General features: G+C 51.2%; 2 protein-coding genes across 4 annotated transcripts; one reads left to right on the top strand and one right to left on the bottom strand.

Annotated features, from left to right (window-relative positions):
* The first annotated feature begins 13 nt into the window (after positions 1–13).
* Positions 14–3081, top strand: LOC306806267 (erythroferrone-like). 3 transcript variants are annotated; one of them, XM_079314828.1, is made up of 7 exons: positions 14–332; positions 466–632; positions 723–831; positions 1371–1461; positions 1566–1644; positions 1885–1987; positions 2070–3081. In XM_079314828.1, the coding sequence occupies exons 1-6, from the start codon at positions 38–40 to the stop codon at positions 1981–1983; spliced, it is 840 nt and encodes a 279-aa protein (XP_079170954.1). In that variant the 5' UTR covers positions 14–37; the 3' UTR covers positions 1984–1987; positions 2070–3081. The 3 variants fall into 3 exon arrangements, with proteins under 3 accessions (XP_079170954.1, XP_079170952.1, XP_079170953.1); XM_079314826.1 differs by having other exon boundaries at positions 466–831; XM_079314827.1 differs by lacking the exon at positions 2070–3081 and having other exon boundaries at positions 466–831; positions 1885–2010.
* Positions 3082–3748: 667 nt separating this feature from the next.
* Positions 3749–15541, bottom strand: ILKAP (ILK associated serine/threonine phosphatase). Its single transcript, XM_079314783.1, is given in 14 exon segments — positions 3749–5222; positions 5324–5405; positions 6653–6772; positions 8437–8558; positions 9767–9854; positions 10947–11040; positions 11507–11613; positions 12409–12535; positions 13376–13504; positions 14382–14438; positions 14823–14838; positions 14840–14890; position 15441; positions 15443–15541. Coding segments are annotated over 14 exon segments (1176 nt in total). The 5' UTR covers positions 15484–15541; the 3' UTR covers positions 3749–5081.
* Positions 15542–15654: the final 113 nt, after the last annotated feature.

Raw genomic sequence — 15654 nt, 5'->3', positions numbered from 1 at the left:
GCGGGGCCGGGGCCGCGCTGCCGGGAGCGGCGGCACAATGCGGCTGCCGGAGCTGTTCCTGGCTCTCCTCTACGCTGCCGCCACCGGCACCGAACCCCCGGGAGCAGCCGCGGGACGGGGGGAGCCCGGGGCGGCCCGCCTGGAGCCCCGGCAGGCGTGGATGCTGCTGGCCGGGAGCCCCGGCAGGGCGAGCGGCGAGCGGGGCCGCGGCGGGACCGGCGCTCACACGGCACCAGAGGGGCCCGGCTCCCCGGGAAAAGCAAACGCGGCTGCCCCGGCCTCCCCCAGGATGCCGGAGGAGCTGCTGAGGGAGCTGCAGCTCCTGCTCAGAGGTACCGGGGCGGGGAGCCAGGGTGGGAGCTGCGGGGACAGCAGGACAAGGCAAAGCAGGGCTGGGCAGCTGAGCCAGGAGAAGTGAAGGTTCCGTTCCTAATGCCAAACTCCATTGGTGGGGTTTGGGGTCAGGCGTGGCAAAGATATGCAGGACAGCTGGGGAAGGGTGTAAGGAGGAAAGCAGCAAAGGCAAGCCCGAGGCCGGGGCCCAGCATCGTGTGGAAGCAGCTTTCCATTGCCAGACGTGTGAAGACATTGGTGTGGAGCAGATGTGGCAGGAGCTGGGCTCGTTCTACATTGTAAGTGCCCAGCCTGCCCCTTTTCCCTGTCTGCAGGGGCACCTGCCCTGGCACAGGGACTCCTCTAACTCCAGCCATTCCCCATCCCAGCCTGAGAGGGAGGAGATGTTCCACCGTGGCCCAGGGCTGAACCTGACCAGCGGGCAGTACACAGCCCCCATTGCAGGATACTACACCTTCAGCACCACGCTGCACATCGGTGAGTCCCCAGCCAGCCCGGGCCGGCTCAGTCCCCGCTCTGTCACAGCCCGAGCCGGCTCAGTCCCCGCTCTGTCACAGCCCGGACTGGCTCAGTCCCCGCTCTGTCACAGCCCGGACTGGCTCAGTCCCCGCTCTGTCACAGCCCGGGCTGGCTCAGTCCCTGCTCTGTCACAGCCCGGGCCGGCTCTCAGTCCCCGCTCTGCCACAGCCCGGGCCGCTCTCAGTCCCCGCTCTGTCACAGCCCGGGCTGGCTCAGTCCCTGCTCTGTCACAGCCCGGGCCGCTCTCAGTCCCCGCTCTGCCACAGCCCGGGCTGGCTCAGTCCCGCTCTGTCACAGCCCGGGCCGCTCTCAGTCCCCGCTCTGTCACAGCCCGGGCCGCTCTCAGTCCCCGCTCTGTCACAGCCCGGGCCGCTCTCAGTCCCCGCTCTGTCACAGCCCGGGCCGGCTCTCAGTCCCCGCTCTGTCACAGCCCGGGCCGGCTCTCAGTCCCCGCTCTGTCACAGCCCGGGCCGCTCTCAGTCCCCGCTCTGTCACAGCCCGCAGGGAGCCGCGCAGGAAGAGGCAGGGATGGCGACAGAGCCGCCTGCGGGTGCTCATCTGTGTGCAGTCCCGCTGCCAGCACAACAGGTAGGGCAGGGCAAGGCCAGGGATGCTGGGAGGGGGGAAGGAGTCCAGCAGCCCTGGGAAAGGAGGGGCCTGCTCCCCCCACCACCACCCTCCCTCTCCTGCAGCCATTTGGAGACTGTATCTCGGCTGGAGAACAGCAGTGACCTCTTCACCATCTCTGTCACGGGCACCCTGTACCTGCAGGTTAGTGCTGCCAGCTCCACTGGTGACAGCACTGGGCAGCCGGGCTCTTCTCAGGTGACCCCCAAGCCCCAAGACAGGGCAGAGCTCTGCTAGGGCACCACAGCAGACTGTGGCTGGGCTGCCCTAAAGGCCCTGTGCTGCTGTTTTCCCAGGAGGGTAGGGGCAGCTCCTCCAGCTCGTGGTTGCTGTGTGCAGGGGAGAGCTCTCTCCTTAGCCCTGCTAATCCCTCTCTCCCCCCAGGCTGGGCAGTATGCCTCTGTTTTCGTGGACAACACAGCTGGCTCTCCCCTCACAGTTCGAAGTGGCTCCGATTTCAGTGCTGTTCTGCTGGGAGTGTGAAGAGGTACCAGGCTGAACCTGTGCCAGCCACCATCCTGTCTGCCCTGCTCAGCACCAAGCCTAAGGAATTGCATTTGCCCATGTAGGAACTGCAGTCTGGTCTGACACTGCTTCTGCTGCATAACCAGCTGAAGATGGACAAAAGTTCATTAAGAAGATGATGATAATAATAAAGCAGCCTGACCAGGATCTAAAGGCATTTGCTTTTATCTAAAGACCAGGCCTGTAGGTTTATGTTGGAAAACACTGCTGACAGGGGCAGCAGATAGCTGCCTTCTCCCTAGGGCTCTGCTCCCATCATGCCTGGTACAAAGCCCCATGCGTTCATTTCTGTTCCCTTCTCTGTCTAGACTTAATTCCAGCAGCCTAAGCCAGATTCTGTATTGCTTTAGCTGCCCTGCAGTGTATGAGCAGAGAAGGTTTGCTGGCAGGAGCCAACATCCTTTGCACTGATCATCAAAGCAAAGTCCAGTAATGGGCCCTTTGATCAAAGGCAATTGCTGTGCCGTGGGTTTGCAGAGCAGGCACTCCCTGCCTGTGGCACAGGGCCTGCCTGTGTGCAGCACAGATACCCTCTGTGCTCAGGCTGAGATAGCTGCAGAGTGAGGATGGCCACAGCCCTACGTGACCAAGGCAGGGCTGCAGGAGAAGCACCAGGAAGGCAGGTTCGATTTCCTAGTACCACTGGGTGCTGGGCAAGTGGTGCCAGCAGCACTGCAGATAGCCTGAGCTGTACCAGCCCCACCTTCTCCCAGGATGGCCCTGGCCCTGCCTGCCCTTCCCCAGGGCTGCATCTCGAGGAGCATTGTGAATGAGCTGTTAGTGCAGCAATTTATGAGTAGGGGTGTTTGTGCCTGGGGAGGAGGGGGACAGTCTCAATGCTGACTTCTCCTAAAGCAAAGGGAACTCATCTCTGAGAGCAATGTTGTGCTTCATCCCCAGCTGATCAAGTGGGCAGCAAATTCCTGGCCCAACCACAGAGCTTGGCCATGGCAGCACCTCCCAGCCCCCACACACCCTGAGCCAAGGCAGCCTGGCTCTGATCAGCTGCCTCTCTTTCCACTACATACACCTGAGAAGGCAGAGAAAGACTCAGTGTCTGGAAGCAGCACTTGCCCAGCTGGGCTGTCCTGTGCAGGTGAGACACCAAGAGCCCAGTGCACTTGATCACAAAACTGAAAAAGCTGGTTAAGTCAGAGGTACTCAAAGTATTCAAGTGTTGGATGGGGACAGAAGCTCTGTCAGCCCCGAGGGAGAGAACTGCATGCAGAGCACTTGTGCATGGTCCTGGTCCTTGCACTGAGGCAAGGAGAGTGCTTTTTCAGGAAACTTCCTGCAGACCCTGTCTTACCATAAAATTACAGTAAAATAGTTGTTTTTTCTTTTTTTTACTTCCATTAAAGCTGAGCCTGCTTTTCTACCTGGCTGTCTACTCCCAAGCATGGTGAGACCTGCTCCTTCCTTTTCCTCTTTACCATGAAAAATGGACATTTTATGGTAATTCACTGCACCATAACACTGCATATTCTGATCCTAGCTGGAGCTGTGCTTTCAGAACTTTTCCTAAAAGGAAGAAAAGCAGTGTTATAAGATTTGGGAGGGTGAGGGAAAACAGTCAGAGAAGGACAAGCTAACACTGCTCTCATCAGCTCTTGCACTGGAATTCAGAGTTGCCCCTGAGTTGGGAGCATTGCTCAGCTCTTGCAGCATGGCATAGTGCAAGAGGTGGAAAAAAGGGGGAGCTGAGAAGGGAAAGCAAGTTACTTTTGCCACAAACAGAAGCAACTCTGTGTTACTCTGTCTGGACTCTCCAAATTTGCCTTTCAAGAGTAAAAACAGGAGAGTGTGCTGTTAACAAAGGCATTTCCTCTCAGCTCATCCTGCACTACAACCTTACATCAAAACACACAGCAATGGCTGGAAACAGAACAAGCTGGCAGAGGACAAGCATTACCCAAAATCTGTGGCTGAGGACCACTTCCTTCCTCAGTCCTGTGCAGGAGATGCAGTCAGTGTGATCAGGCAGGCTGCATAGCCCAAGCCTCAGACTAAGCCCATGAAGTGTAACTGACTGCTCTTGGAGCAGAAATAAAAGATGGTCAAGCCACCTGTCCCAAACAGGACAGCCATCATGTGCTCCAGCAAACAGCCCAGGAGCTGGGATCATCTCCCAAAGCTCCAAGGATACAGAAGACAGAAAGGAGCCAGGGAAGCCTCAGAGTGCTGCACAAAATAGGCACCAGCCTGCCCCTGCCCCCTTGCCCTGGGACTACAGCTCTGCCTCACCTCCCTCACTGCCCCTCCTCACACACAGGGTGGGAAATTGGAAACTTAAGTGCTTAGGTAGCCCAATCCATTGAGCTTTCATTCTGTTACTTGGTCTTAAGCCAGACTTTCTCTGGAAAACAGCACACTGACTGCAGCAACAGCTGGTAGAGGCACTGAGACAGGATGAGATACCAGACACTCATTAGTACCTAAAACCTGAGATGCCTTCTCCTCAGATAGCACAGACAAGCACAGAGCCTTTCTGCAGCTCAGCTGCCTGGCAAGTCCATTTGCTGAAAACACTTCTACCAAAAAAAAACCATCAGGAACAAACCATACCAACATTTTGGTAAAACTTCAACATGTTCTTCAAGCACAGCAATGTAAGCAGGTATGCTGCTGCTCTGCAAGGGGTGTTTGTGTCCCTCAGCTGCAGGCAGCTTCACAGTCCAACTTCAGAGTCAAAGGATTTGCTACCTAGTATGGACATCCCAAGCTGGCCTAGACTACCTCAGTCTGCATGTGTCTGGGAGCTCCCCCTGAGTCCTGGAATGGCAGGGTCTTGCACAAAGCTCAAGGATATGGGCAGCAGAACTGTCCCATCTGAAACAGGGCTCATGCCCCCAGATGCCTCTTGCCAGCCCCTCTGCCAAATGAATTTACTGCGTTTGCCAAGACATTCAACCCTACCACTAAGTGAGCTAAACCTAGTAGAAAAAAGCCCATCTTTATTTACACTGAAGAGCATCCAGCAGGACCCCCCTCCCTCAGGCACAGGTGCATGCACACAGAGCTCTCCTGTCTCCCCTGCAGGCAGCAGAGCTGCTCCCTCAGTGCTCTATGCGCACCACCATGACGGTGACGTTGTCGGCCGAGCCCCTCTGCACGGCCTTGTTGGCCAGTCTGTTACAGGCAGCCTCGAAACGAGCGTCTGCTTCCAGCTTCCCTTCTCTCATCTGGATGTTCTTATCCTATGGGCACAAAGCAATTTGTGGCTACATTGTATTTTCCATCGTTGGCAAGTAAAACAAACTTTCAAGCAAAACCCTCCCCCATGTCACTTTCTCCTCACCTCCAGGCAGGATACAATGAAGTTCACAGCTTCTTCTGGTGTAAAGACTTTAAAGAGGCCATCACACGCTATCAGGATGAACCTGCAAATCAGAGACAGGTTCCAAGGCAGCTACACCAAAATCCCTCCAATCAAAAGTATTTTATGAACATCCATGCTTAGATCCAAAGGGAAGATGCCATAAAAGCTCATCTGAAAATCCCTTGGGACCTACATGGCAATTCAAAACACAGGACAAAGAGCCAGGCAATCAGTGTAAGTAAGACCTGTATCAGGATATCCTGGCTGTCCTACAACACTGACAGGATCATATATGATCCTGGTGAAATGATCCATTGTTTCTCTAAGAACTGCTTTTTTCCTTTGAGTCCTTTTCATTCATGTATTTTCCCTGTGAAGCAGCTAATGCAAGGAAATAGAGAAACAAAGCTGCATCCCTCATGTACAGCACATTTCTACACTCCTGAGGCATGTGGTAACTTAAATATGCAAATTCAAAAGAAAAGCACGTGACACAAATGTGATCAGAAAACTCTTGACACAAAATATTGCCACAGGCTGCAGAAGGTTGAGGAGACACAAATCCCAAGGCAAGGACAGCATCCCCCTAGGATGGGGAGACAGCCTGCTGTGCACTCCCTGCCTGCACAGGGAACTGTATTAACCAGGAGCCCTAACCAGAGTCATCAGGACAACAGAAACTACAACCAGCTACAGCAGTGGTCAGTCTGCCTCTGAAGACATAATTTCAGTGCCTGATACTCAAGAGTATCTTTAGAAATATTTTTGTGGAACACTTGATAGGGAACTCTAATCCCAGAAAAAGCAGCAGTACTGGGTTACACTCTCACCTCTGAGAGTCTGCAGGGCCACACTGACATGAAAGCTCACTGCAATTTGTTGTTGCCAATCATATAATGGAAAAGTATCTCAAATCTTCAAGTATCAGAGCTAAATGAAAAGTAGGGGTATTACAGCTGCTAGAAACAACTCTTGGACAGAATGTAGACCCAAGGACTCAAGCCTTAACTAACTGCTTGAATGCTGGTTTGTGAACTTAATCAGAGCACAAAGGACATTTAAGGCTTGTCTATGCTATTGCTATGAGGCTGCTTCCCCCAGGAGGAGCCTTTACAGTACCCTGGCAGAGCAGCAGCATTATCCCACTGTTCTGACAAGGAACAGAAGCAGAGACATCAGCAGTAAGAGCACCCTGTAATTCTGGGGGGATCAGTCAGAAGTGCCTTGGCTCTCACAAGAGAGCAAACATTGTGCAGCTCCTGCAGAGCAGAGCTGGGCCAGGCAGCCCCATGCAAGGGCACACTTTACCTGTCATTGTGTGTGAGCTGGCAGCGTTTGATGTCTGGCACAGAGATGACACCACAGCGCTTGTACTGGCCATCCCCGATGGAGCGGGAAACCTCCAGCACTCCCAGCACTCTTCCATCCCTGCACGAGGAAACAAAACACTGAGAGCCTCCCCCAGGTGTGATTTCACTGACTGCCTGATGGGGACACTTTGTGCATCCATCCACTCCTACCAAGAATGACTCACTTCCCCAGCAAGTCCAAATCTTCCCTTCAGAGTCTCCTTCCCTTTCTCTGTTTGTGTGAAGCTCTGGGAAACAAGTGAGGGGGAAGAAGAAATGAAGTCAGGAGACTTCAAGGCTGTTTTCTGTCATCCTGTCAAGCCCTGCTTAGCCTAGCAAACTGGGGCACTAAGAGTTATATGGGAGCTGAACTCCTGCTGACATAGTCTGAATAGAGATAATTTTTTGGCAAGATATCCAGCAAACTGCTCTGCACTAGAAGCACAGAGTGGCAGAGACAAGAGGTCTGAGTCAGCAGCCCCTCCTGAGGACACCAACCCCTACAGACTGGCTCAGCTGCACAGCTCCCAGGAGTGAGAAACAAGGCATGATCAGCTCCTGATCACTTGGCTTTAGTAACCACTGATTGCAGCAAGCAGTTCTGTGAAACCTGCATTACAACACCCCCTAAGAAACAGCTCCGGTTTGTTAAGCTTTCCTAATTAACCAAGCTCTCTAGAGAAACAGCTTCCCACACTTTGCCTTTCCAACAATCAAACATCTCCTCCCCAAAATGGCTCTCCTGTGCCCCCTGGGAACACACATAACTCATTCATCCCACAGTCCAAGCAGCCTTGCTTGAGATAAAAGCAAGAAGCAAGGCACGTCACAGAGAAGAGATCTGACTCTCACACACTTTGTGGCTTATCTCTTGGGCCCAAAATATTGAACTGCAAGCAGTGGGAGAGGCTCCCAGGCAGTCAGAGACCAGTTCTGAAAGGAGCTAGCAGACACTGGGCCATCTCTTTGCCATGTGCAAAGAGAGATCAGTGCTAAGGGTAAGCCTGTGCTCCCCAGAGATAAGGGAACAAAGCGCTCCAGACACAGCAGAACAGAACTGAGCCCAACCCTCTCCAGCCTGGGTGCATTTTGCCTCCACAGGCATGAAGATACTTCAGAATTCTCTCTTTGTGAAGACACCACTAAATCAAGAAACACCCTTCAAAGAAGAGAGAGGACCTAGCCAGGGAAATAAGACTTAGCTGTTGTGTTTGGCACTAGCTTCCTAAACAGCCATGAACTCCTTTTTGCACAGGAACATGAAGATAATCACATTCTGGCTCCAGAGAACTCCCTCCCAATGCAGAGAGCCTCAGTTCATCAGCTAACTCCAGGGGAGCAACATCAACTGACATCAAGAGCTTTTTGTGCTCACAAACCATGCCCCCTCTCACAGGACAAGGAGAAGAGTCATGCTGCAAGGAAATGTTCAGCATCACAGTGTGCAGAAAGCAGTAACTTCTTCACCAATCCAATCCAGCTCCATAGGTCCAAATCTGTAGGTCAAGCTTAAGCATGCCTATACTGGTGTCCCACTGCCAGGCTTTCACATGGGTCCTGCCTCAGCCATTGTAAGGCTATGGGAACCATCAACCAACTCCAGTAATCGAATTCTTCCTCAGGCAACAACACATTCTCTCACTAAGGATGCATACTAGGCTCAGGAAACTTCAAAACCTCAGTGCTCAGGCCCACAATCAGGCTAGGGCTTGGATTAGCTCATTGACAGCCTCAGGCACTCACCTGACATTTCCCCCAGCCTTCTGTATCCTCATCCTCTCCTCATACTGGGTGGGGTTGTGCTCCTTGCTGAGGCTTAAGGCTGTGTGCTTCTGACTCTCTTCATTGTAACGACACAGAATCGCCTGTGCTGACAAAAGACCATCAAACAACAACACAACTGCAGCAACTTCTTGAGAGAGAGCCCCAAACTGCAGTGACTGTCCTACATCAGTGACTGGTGGCCAGTGCTGTTTCTCAGGGCACATTCCTAGGCAGGAGGGGCTATTCAGTACTTCTATCAGTGATCTGGATGCAAGAGCTGAATGCACCATTACCAAATTTGCTATGATACCAAATTGGGAGTGCTGTGGAGTCCCTGGAGGGATAGGAAGCCTGGCAGAGGGATCTGCACAGATTGACCATTGGGCAATGCCAGTGGCACAGAATTACAGAATCCAAGTGCTGGATTCTGCACCAAGGCTGGATCAATGCTGAGCACAAGTGTGGGCTGGGAGAGGGGTGGCTGGGGAACAGCCCTGCTGGAAGGATCTGGGAATCTGGGCTGGCAGCAGCTCAGTAGGAGCCATTGCCAGGAGGGCAGGTGGCACCCTGGGGGCACCCAACAGTGGCCAGGGGGTCAGGAGAGGGGGTGGTCTGGCTGTGCTCAGCACTGGGGCAGCCTCACCCAGAGCACTCCAGCACTGGAGGTGATGGAAGGTGCTGGAGTGTGTCCAGGAGAGGAGAACCACACTGGGGCTGGAAGGTGTGAGCTGGGAGGAGGCTGAGGGCTCTGGGTTTGTCTGGTTTGGAGAGGAAGAGGCTGAGGGACAACCTCATCCCCCTCTGCAGCTCCCTGAGGAGAGGGCATGGAGAGGGAAGTGCTGATCTCATGGGAGTGCTGATCTCAAAGCAGGGCCAGGGAGGTTCAGGATGGACATTAGGAAGTGTTTCTTTGTAGAGCATATAATCAAATACTGCACCAGGCTTCCTGGAGAGGTGGCTGATGCCCCAGACTGTCAGTGTTTAGGTGGCATTTGAGCAATGGTGTAACTTTAGGGCAGCCCTGAACTGGTCAAGGCAGTTGGACCAGAAGATTGTCATAGGTCCCTTCCAACTGAAATACTCAAATATTCTCTTCTTGATACTGTGAGATATTTAGCACCATCGAGAGAGCTTTCACACACCATTGTTTTACACTATGGGAGACAACACAGAAGCACTCTGTACCCATCCAAAACAAGATGCTAGGAACAGTTGAGTAGCTCATGACAAGTCAGACATCCCAAACAAACAACCCCACAAAGCTCTGGGCAGAATAAAGATGCCATCAAGTGGTCTCCATTCTGCTTACCCGGCTGTCCCCAAGGTTGGCTATGTAGAGAATATTGTCAACAGCTAAGACACAAGTAGCTGTGGAGCCATCCTTCCATGCTGGCTTCCTGAAGGGAACAAAAATGAGATTACAGCAGCTGCCTGCTAGCAGCTCAGGCTGGTGATAAACAGCAAGCTGGACAAGGACAGAGGAACTACACAGATTTCTGAATGCACAGCCAACACCCAGCTGGTGTAAATTCTGCCAGCCACAGCTCCCACACCAACTCTTCCTCACACTCAGCTCCAAGGAAACCTCACATGTGAGCACAGCAGGCTCAGCCCTGATGGCTGCCCAAAAGCTGTAACACCACAAGCTAACAAGTACCCCACACTGCTCCTTGGGAAGCTGCTTCTCTGCAGCAAAAGGAAGGCACAGACAATTCTGCACCAGAAATGCCTTCTTTTATTTGCTTACACTTTCCTTCCTTCTTTCACAGTATCTCTGCCCCCTCCCCCACCACCCCACCTCAGCAGCAGCACCACTCTCTCAGTTGTTCTCCTCCTATTTCACTTCCTGTAGTTAAGCTTTTATCTATAGAGGTCTAGGTAAAATGAGAAGCATTTCTTAGATTACAGCTACCAGACTAGTCCTGTCCATGATGCCATTCTTCACTGAAACTAGGTTTGAGAGACTAATTTCTACATATATTTCACCCAGTTTTTCCTTACTTGGAATGTGGCTGAATGAATATGATTGATTTCATCATCAATACAGTGCTAGTGATCCTTTGTCATGCCTTTGCCATAAGTCATGTTTCTGACTAGAGGCTGGTTTGAGAAAGACACTATTGTGAAAGACTCAAGAAAGCATCTTCCTTTTGCCTGGTCAAACTTGCTGCTCTGATTAGGCTTAGGAGACTGAGCCAGTTTGCAATTTACTTAAAACTGAAAGTTTTCAGGGAATTGCAGGCTCAAATGCACCAACAGTCTCTCCATCTGCGACAGAGGTGTCACTAGATGTGAAATAGTAACAGTAAAAAACCAAACCAAATGCGTGTAAAGGATTGGTAACAAAGTGACTTATTTGAAATGGAATCTCCATCTTTCCTAGTCCACATAAACCTTCCACAAGGAAGGTTTCCTCTGCCCTGCTCACAACTCAGGCCTCAGAGAAGCACACTAAGAAATACAAATGAACAGAAAGCATTTGCACTTACTGGCTGGATGCCTGCTTCAGAAACTCTTCATCTGTGTGTTTGAAGGTGTCCAAAAGGCATCTCTTCACAGTTTTCTCCACACTGGCTACCTCACCTGTGAGACAGACAACAGCAACTAAGTTCCAAGTAAAACATATCTGATCTATCCTAGTCTGTCTCTTTGCTCATCCAACATTCAGTCAGGCAGTGCATCTCTTGGACTCTGCAGAGCAGCTGGGGCACATCCTGGGCTTATCCTACCAGAAATCTATGCAGTAGTGTATGTGGAGAGTTTATGACAAACCTCTCCACCACAGGAGTATTTGCACACTTAATGTGGCACTGCCAAAACTGGCAGCAGCACATCTCACACTTGTTTAGTGAATCTCAATTGGCTACTTGCACCCTTGTGCCAAAAATGCTTCTAGCCCTCTTCCCCAGGAGACACAGCAGTCATACAAGCCCTCTGGGAATAAGGGATGGGTACTGTAGGACTACACCCAAACAGATCAGTTTCCTTATCCACTGCCAAGGCAGAAAAGATGATGGTTGTCCCACAGCCCTTATTCCACTCCTCTCACCTTTAGGAAATTTCTTAATCAGGTTTTGGTGCAGATTCTGTGCTGCAAATTTTGAGGCTCTGACTCCTCCGTGGCCATCAAAAACAGCAAAATACGAGACACGTGTGCTGTGGGGAACAACAAGTAGCAGAAAGAGGCCAAGAGAGCCATTAGCCAGGGAATGGGATTGAGTACATTCCTCTCCATAATACCCTGCCCTGTATCAGCCAGACCCAAAATCCTGCACACCAAGGCACAACAGGTAGCAGGTCTCTGAGGTCATATGTTCAGCATTTTCATGGTTTATGTGTTCCAGCACTGAGCTGAGAACTTTCTTGCAGTTTTCCACTCCTCAAAAAAAATGAAGGGCTAAAGGGTTTACAGACCTCAGCCTGGCATAGAAGCAGATAAACACTGCAACTCTCCAGCACTACAGATTTAAGTCCAGCCAATCCTACAGTACCTTCCATGTCTAAGCTTGTTCCAACTATGCTACATACTGCAAATCTGGATCTGTCAGAACACAAATCTCTTGGGACACTACTAGTTCAAAAGCTAAATCCAGTATCAAGGTGATGCTCGAGAATTCTCTTAAATTTACATACCCACTTACATTTGGGTAATAGAGGATCAACATCCAGAGTTATGAGGCCCCCATGGTCCTTGTAAAGTCAGTGACTGAATTCACTAAACAGCCCTCAAAGGGAGGTTTTTGTACACACCAACCCTGTGAATTGCCTGGGAACACAGCTAGCTGATGATTCACCCCAGATCTCCCAATAACAAGCCTAAACCATGCACCACAAGACAGGCAGACAAGAGCATCAGCTGTTCAATGCAAAAAGGATCATCCCATGGGCTTAGGTGAAGCTGGAGTTCCCTCAGCTCCAGGATGGCTGTTCTGGCAGCTGGGGCACACTTACATTTGGGAGGGCAGAGGCCGGCATTCCTCAGTGATGTCGTTTAAGATGACGTGTGCATCCTGCATGTCTTCCCTCTCACCTTTTCTCTCTGCCACATAACCCTTCAGTCCAAGAATGCCCACTGATCCTAAAGGGGAACAAAGCAGGCACATGCATGCAAATCAAACTCCTCTGTCTCCTCAGCTCAGGCTAAAAACCAGTAAGTTCTCAACTTTCAGAACCCTGTCCTCCTGTGCAGCCCTCATCCTGCAACAAAACATCAACCATCTGCTGCTAAATAGGATATGTTAATTTTGTAACGTGGGTTTTTATGTGTCCCTAAGGTCAGCAGCTCTAAAAGCAGCCTGCCCTCATTTTAGCAGGCAGCTGTAGCCAAGCAGGACTGCTGGGCACTGGACAGGACTCTTATCAAACAGGGGCAGGGTGGGCAGGGGAAGCACAAGGCACTGAACCTGCAGGTTAAGTAAAGCACAGCTTTAAGGGCTGCTCTAACGACAGGTCTGACATTCCCAGGACATGTCCCTTCCTCTGTACCCTTCAACACATCTTAGTCCCAAAGCTACAACACAGCACACAGGCACTGAAGCCAGAGGCCTGTCTGTAACAAGCCTGTCTCTCCCCTTCTCTGGCATCCTTAGCAGCCAGCAGAGAGATTTTTGGATGTGGCAAAAGAAAGTGCTGTGGATCCAGCCTTACAGAGGCTCCAAACCCAATCCCCCTCCTGGCAGCACAAACACTTATGCTGCCAGTGCTGAGGTTCCTGCTGCTTCAGCAGGGACAGTAAGAAGGTGAAGGAGGCAGACAGAAGCTCAAGGAGCTTCCACAGGCCCCTGCAGCAGTTTGTTTCCTACAAGAGGCTGAAAAGGCAAGCAGACTGAAGAACCAAAGCTTAGCTTTGTTCTGGACTTACTCAGCCCAACGCCAAAAGTACAAATTGAGTACATTTGTTTTCAAACTGTCTGAAAACCTTTACAAACTTTCTTTTCCACAAGTTCTTCCCTGCCATTCTTCTCTTCCTCCTCCTCCTCCAAAGACTTTCTCTTCTGCCCTTTCTCTTGGCTCTCTGCTGATGAGACTTGCTTAGCAGCACTGGAGGCTGAAAGAAAGCAAAAATGCAGGTGGCTCAAGTGTTCCACAACTGTTTTACTTGCATAAATTCAGCAGCAAGTCCTTTTATACCAAAGCACACTCAGGAGTGCAGGCTCACACACACACAAAGCATTAAGTGACCACAGTTATTACTGAACAACCCACAGGTTTTATTTCTTAGCTGCCAGGCTTTTTTTTTTAATTTTGGATTTTTTGCTTGTTTGTTTTGCTTGGGTTTTTTTTTGTTGTGGGGTTTTTATTTTTTTTTTCCTGTTAATATCTAAAGAAGTTAATGTTCCAGGCTGGAACATCTCCACATTATTCTTATTAATATTTTCCTCTATGATCTCTGCCCACAGCAATACAAAGAAACTTACTTTATTACTCTAAATGTGCATATTTTTTAGAGGGTTGAGAAGAAGGCTATAAATTAAAGCTAGCAAGCAAAACTTGATGTCATAAATCTGGTCTTTTTCCTTCTGTAGATTTAGGGTCCTATGGGTATAGTAATTATCTCAGCTCCTCCCAAGTGACAGAAAGCAGGATTTGAAGCCATTTTCAGCAAGGAATAAGGACACAGCCCATGTCTACAGCAGAAAAGCAGCCAGGGCAGTGGCTGCACCAGGGGACACTTTCCCTCCCAAAGCAGGGAGCTTTCAGACAGAGAATGAGGGTCCCCAAAAGACAGGAATGTATTTCTGGGACAGGCCTAATTTAAGCTTCAGAATCCTGATTCAAACAACTGGGGCACAAATTGCCATGACAAGTGTCAGCATATCTGGACTGGAGAAATAAGCACCAGGGAAACTTGCTATGTGTCCAACACAACAGGCTGCACTGTGAGCTTTTCCCAGAGAGGGGTGATGAAGGACACAGCTCCTTACCTGGGTCACCACTGCTGGCTGGTGGGAGACCATCAAAGAGCAAAGAGCCTTCTTTTCCTGGAGCACAAAAAGAAATAACTGAACACTAATTTTTTCAGGGAATAATGCTTTGCCTATGTCTCTCCTGAGGTGAGGAAATTATGTCAGTTTACCAAAGACAGCCAAATTTCTACTTCCACAACTAGTTGAGCAAATCCAGGCTTTGCATTTGTTCCAGGGAACATTTTTATAGAATATTTTATAGAACATATGTGGAACATCTATAACATCTGATTATAAAAAACCAAACAGGATGCAACTGGTCTGCATACCAGCACTGACAGCCCTACTGTCTTTTTTCTGTCTAACAAACAACAGGATTTACACACATTTCATCTGAAAGAGATGCTGATGCAAAAAACGCAGAAAACCAAACAAATGACAGGAACAGAGCAGCCATACCTGAGTCAGCACTGCTGGGACTGTGGGAGATCATCAAACAGCAGAGGCCCTTTTTGGGCAATCTTTCCCTGCAAGGCACCAGGGCAGAGTAGGAAGCAGTGCAGGGTCTCCTGGGGGATGTTGTTCTGAAATGACTGTGCTGAAGCCAGCACAGCTGTGGTAAACCAGGAGAGCCTTACTTCCACCTGTAATTTTAGCAGCTGCTACACAACAAAATAACCACCTGCCTGGGCCTAGGTGAACTTTGTCTTGAGAAAGAGGTTTTTGGGTATTTTTGCTAGCATTAACATCCCTCAGCAGCACAGCGAGGGGAAAGGCTCCAACATGGTCTAAACCGCAAGGAACTGCAGCTCATACAGAATGCAAAAGCACGGTCTATACTGCCGCGGAACGAGCCCCAGAGGAAAAGAAAACACCACAAAACCCACCAAACCCGGCAGCTTATCCAGTCCGTCCCCTCACCCTCCCCCCTGCCCCTCAAGCTCGCTGTGGCGGCGGCCTGGCAGTGCGCGGAGCCGCGCTGCTCACGGCCGGGCTCAGCAGGCCGGGGCCGGGACCGGGCAGGTCCAGGGACCATGCCCGATGTACAGCGCGGGCCCGAGCGCGTCGCGGCCTCACCCGCGGCGGCGCCGGGCTCGGGCAGGTCCCCGAACAGATCCATGGCCGCCGCGCCGCTCGCTCCCGCCCGCCCGCCGCCGGCCCAATCCGCACCCGCGGCGGGCCGGAAACGCGCCCGCGCCGCGCCGGCAGCGGAAGGACAGCGCTGGCCCCGCCCACAGCGGCACGTGCCCGCGGAACCCGCCAATCGCAAGCGGGGTCGTGTTGTCAGTCA

Source organism: Erithacus rubecula, assembly GCF_903797595.1.
Source record: "Erithacus rubecula genome assembly, chromosome: 11".
Taxonomy (NCBI): domain Eukaryota; kingdom Metazoa; phylum Chordata; class Aves; order Passeriformes; family Muscicapidae; genus Erithacus; species Erithacus rubecula.
Note: the sequence above shows the minus strand (reverse complement) of the source record. Positions and strands in the feature narration are given on the sequence as shown.